This window comes from Rhagoletis zephyria, unplaced genomic scaffold (genome assembly GCF_001687245.7).
Source record: "Rhagoletis zephyria isolate East Lansing unplaced genomic scaffold, Rhagoletis_zephyria_1.1 Rzeph_scaffold_03956, whole genome shotgun sequence".
Lineage (NCBI taxonomy): Eukaryota > Metazoa > Arthropoda > Insecta > Diptera > Tephritidae > Rhagoletis > Rhagoletis zephyria.
In genome coordinates this window covers 35,739-39,932 of record NW_016161039.1, presented here as the reverse complement: position 1 = coordinate 39,932, position 4,194 = coordinate 35,739, and the positions used below count along the sequence as shown (strand labels likewise).

At 35.9% G+C, this 4,194-nt stretch overlaps 1 protein-coding gene across 1 annotated transcript; it reads right to left on the bottom strand.

The window, feature by feature from the left end:
* Positions 1–3,057: 3,057 nt before the first annotated feature.
* Positions 3,058–4,055, bottom strand: LOC108369997 (syntaxin-5-like). Its single transcript, XM_017625230.1, has 3 exons — positions 3,893–4,055; positions 3,719–3,828; positions 3,058–3,657 (listed from the first exon to the last, which is right to left on the bottom strand). Exons 2-3 carry the CDS (start codon positions 3,804–3,806, stop codon positions 3,299–3,301), a joined length of 447 nt encoding a protein of 148 aa, XP_017480719.1. The 5' UTR covers positions 3,807–3,828; positions 3,893–4,055; the 3' UTR covers positions 3,058–3,298.
* Between the last annotated feature and the right edge of the window lie 139 nt (positions 4,056–4,194).

Below are 4,194 nucleotides of genomic sequence, written 5' to 3'. Positions count from 1 at the left end.
CAGAAGCTATGTGTTTTGAGTTTCGACGAAATGAAAGTCAGACAGACTTACTGTTATGATGTTTCGTCGGACTCAACACTAGCGCCCGTGAATTATGTTCAAGTTGCTATGCTTAGAGGTAAGTACTACAATCAACTTTGTTACTTTGATGTTATGATTTTAAAATGTATATATATTTTTAGGTCTTATGTCAAAGTGGAAACAGCCTGTGTTTTACGATTTCGATCGTAAAATGACCTTCGAGGTGCTAGCGAGCATTTTGGAGAAGTCGCAAAGTTGTGGGTACAACGTTTTGGCGATTGTGTGCGATCTTGGGGGCACTAAGAGATCCCTCTTCAATGACCTATCTATAACAGGAGAGAAGCCGTGGTAAGATAACAAATTTACAAATGTACATATATACTATATGCTCAATTATTTAAACATTTCGTTATACAGGTTCATTTTCAACGAGCAGAAAGTATTCGTTTTTGCTGATGTTCCTCACTTGCTGAAATTGCTCCGAAATCATTTCCTTGATCAAGGGTTTCTCATAAATGGGAAACCGGTGAAAAATAAATCATTTTGGAGTTGTTGTCATGCACCTCCACGGACTTGACGATCACACACAAAATTTCAGCGAGTCATGTGAACGTGGCTGCNGAAACTATTTTCGCACACAGTTGCACAGGCCATAACGAGGGCTGCAAGTTTGGGCCATTTAGCAGATAAAAACTGGAACGAATGTTTCCAGCTCTTCAAAATAGTAAGTATTAGTAAATAAATATAATTCTATATGCTTACATCTATACATACATTTATCTCCCAATTGTTCACATTTTAGACAAATGACTGGTTTGATGTGCTCAACGTGAGGGTGCCTCACGCTGACTCAAGGAAACAGTGTCACCCTTATGGCTTAGCGAAGGAAGAGCAGGACAACATTTTGGATCAATAACTGCTTTGGTTAAAACTATGAGTGTAATTGGAAGGCAGTCCCANGAGGGTGCCTCACGCTGACTCAAGGAAACGGTGTCACGCTTATGGCTTAGCGAAGGAAGAGCAGGACAACATTTTGGATCAAATGACTGCTTTGGTTAAAACTATGAGGGTAATTGGAAGGCAGTCCCTTCTTCCATTTCAGAAAGGTAAACTTAGAAACTTATATGAAAACTATTAAAAATATTCAATTCTATTTTGTTTCAAATCCCTTAAATATACATATATGTATGGATATATACACAAGTACTTGTTTTTTACCCTTCAGGAATCATACAAAGCAATAATGCATTGAAGATGATGTTTGATGAGATCAAATCTCGCTTCGATGTTAAGTATGTATTAACATATCGCCTCAACCAAGATGTCTTGGAAAACTTCTTTGGTGTGATTCGTTCAAAAGGTGGGTTGCATGATCACCCGGACCAGCAGGAGTTTAAGTACCGCCTCAGACTTTATCTGCTTGGCCACAACAAAGGCGTTTTGTCAGACTCTGCGAATGTAGAGGAGGATGATACGCCGGACTTGGAAATGACGCAACCCCCACTCAAAGGTTCTTCAAAAATTTTATTCTTCAATTAAAATATATTATATGTCATATTATATTCTATTATATTATTATATTATATTATTATATTATATTATATTATCATATTATATTATATGACATATTATATTATCAGGTATATTCCTGCAAAATTTGCAAGAAGGACCGGAACTATGGCCGGTTGAAGAAGCTGAGTTCAGCGACTTGGAGCATGATGGCCTCGAGCATTTAGCCGGGTACATTTGCCACAGACTCCAGGATGACATCCCCAGCACATCGCTCAGGAGCAATGACGACCCGTCGTTTTCATGGGCAAGTCACTTGAGCGAGGGTGGCTTGAAAGTACCCAGCTCTGCAATGATAGACCAAATGCGTCACTTAGAGTCAGTGTTTCAAGCAATGAATGAAGATGGCTTGCTTATTACAAACGACTTTGTAAAAAAACACATTGAGCAAGCCTCGACAAAGAACTCATAGAAAATGCCCACAGTAAAAAAAGAAAATATATAAAAAAATACTGACTTAAGTGCATTTGGTACCATCAACAAATAAACAAGGTATGCAGCAGACCTGGTAAGTGAATAAATTTTATATTTTTATATTAATAAAATGACATAGTGAGCTATACATTTACATATTGCAAAAACATTACCAAAATTCTTTTCTTTCTAGCTTTGAGTCAACATCAACATCTGGAGTACGTGCACTTATGTGATCAGAAGTGAAATATACCTAAGATGAATGCGTAGAATGCCTCCCGTAAGGAAATGGTTCATTAATTGCGTAGCAATATAAATTCATTTAATTACAGGTTAATGCTCTTGATACATCAAAAGGCCCTTTTCAGGGCCGCCACGAATTGCTAACGTGATCAAATTTTTTGCAAACATTAGCTTCTCTGTGTTTGTATACATAAAGGGCCCTTTTCAGGGCCGCCACGAATTGCTAACGTGATCAAATTTTTTGCAAACATTAGCTTCTCTGTGTTTGTATACATAAAGGGCCCTTTTCAGGGCCGCAAAGAATTTACAAAGGGATCAAATGCTTTATCTAAGATTATCTGGGTCTACATATACAATACCATATATACACAAAAGGCCCTTTTCAGGACCGCAAAAAATAAACAAAGAGATCAATTTTTGACTGTCGTGATAACGAATAAGAAATGTACATATCGTCGTCTAAAGTACGAAACCGCGTATCAACAAAATGCAAAACCGCGTATCATGATAATGCAAAACCGCGTATGTTAGGTTGAATAAATCACCACCAACTATTTTTTAATTGTGTGAAATTTCATAATAAAACTTTTATGTTAGCTTGCGAATTCCTTAAATACAGTTTTAGCCGTTTAAAGTTTATGACATACAACAGTACGACAGTATAAAACACCTTGCTTATATAAATCATCTCCCTAGTTTTTATATGTTAAAATGTTAAGCAATTGCTTTTTTCTTGAAATTGCATACCTTTCACTTAAATTTGTTTGAACATAATATTTGAATTATTAATAAACAAGCACATGTACTTATTGCCAATAACAATTTCTATTTTATTTAGTTTTAAACTTTTCTTTATATATTTGTGATTACATAAATCGGTTCTCGTTTTATTACACAGGATCATCTCTACTTTTTATAGAAAATTTTGAAAAAAAAGGGAAACTAAGTGAAGTAATTTTATTATTGGCAGAATTAGTGTCTAACCCTACGTGACTGCTTCTAAAAGCTATTGTGTTTCACGTGGCATATAAGACTTAATTTCATTATTACATTAGTGTGATTTATATGTATGTATATGAATAGGATATATATTTATGTATTTAAAAACCCACAACTTTAAGACCGCGCCTCTGAACTTGTTCAAATCTTGCCGTGTCACAAACATATTCGTTATTAGCAAGGAGCCCTGTTTCGCTGTACTCGAGCGAACAGTGCTAGCAGCAATTGGTGACTGCCCGAATTGATCCCGACGCGCTTTTTGTTGTTTGAGATTTTCTATACGCGCTTCTAGTATCTGTTTGAAGTCGGTGCCCATGCTGGCTAATTTAGATTGTAACGCATACACCATGATGTAAGTCAATTCATGAATCTCTTGCGGTCGATCATCTAAAAGACTCTTCTTTTTGGCCACTGCAAAAGAAAAGGTAAAGTAATATTTATAATTAAGAACACCTATTCATTTTATACTCACGCATTGTCAATTTTTCCAACTTGGCATATGCACTTGCTATGTTTTTACCAATATATTTGTGACCATCATAAATTCCTTTCTTTGGCATACGTCAATTGTTGCACCATAGCCTGTAAGGAATGCGTAAATATAATAATGTAAACATCTTCAACTGCACTTCTACTTCTAACTTACTTGTAAGTCTCTAATCTGATGCTCGTACATAAATTGCGTGTGCGTCAAGGTCTCTATACGATTGCCGACTTGGTTTACATTGGCCTTATCCGATGTGTATAAAGTTAGCGAAACAACATGAAGAAAAAAATGTCGCATATACCTATGAATTTGCCGTTTTTTTGCCGTTAATTAGTTGTGGAAAAAATAATTTTGTCGCTCTTGTATCTTTTTAGATATAAAGTGTTTTGCTAACTTTATATAAAGTTAGCGAAGCACCCCTCCAAACTCAAAGACAAAAGACTAGGCTTTATGTCCAAATT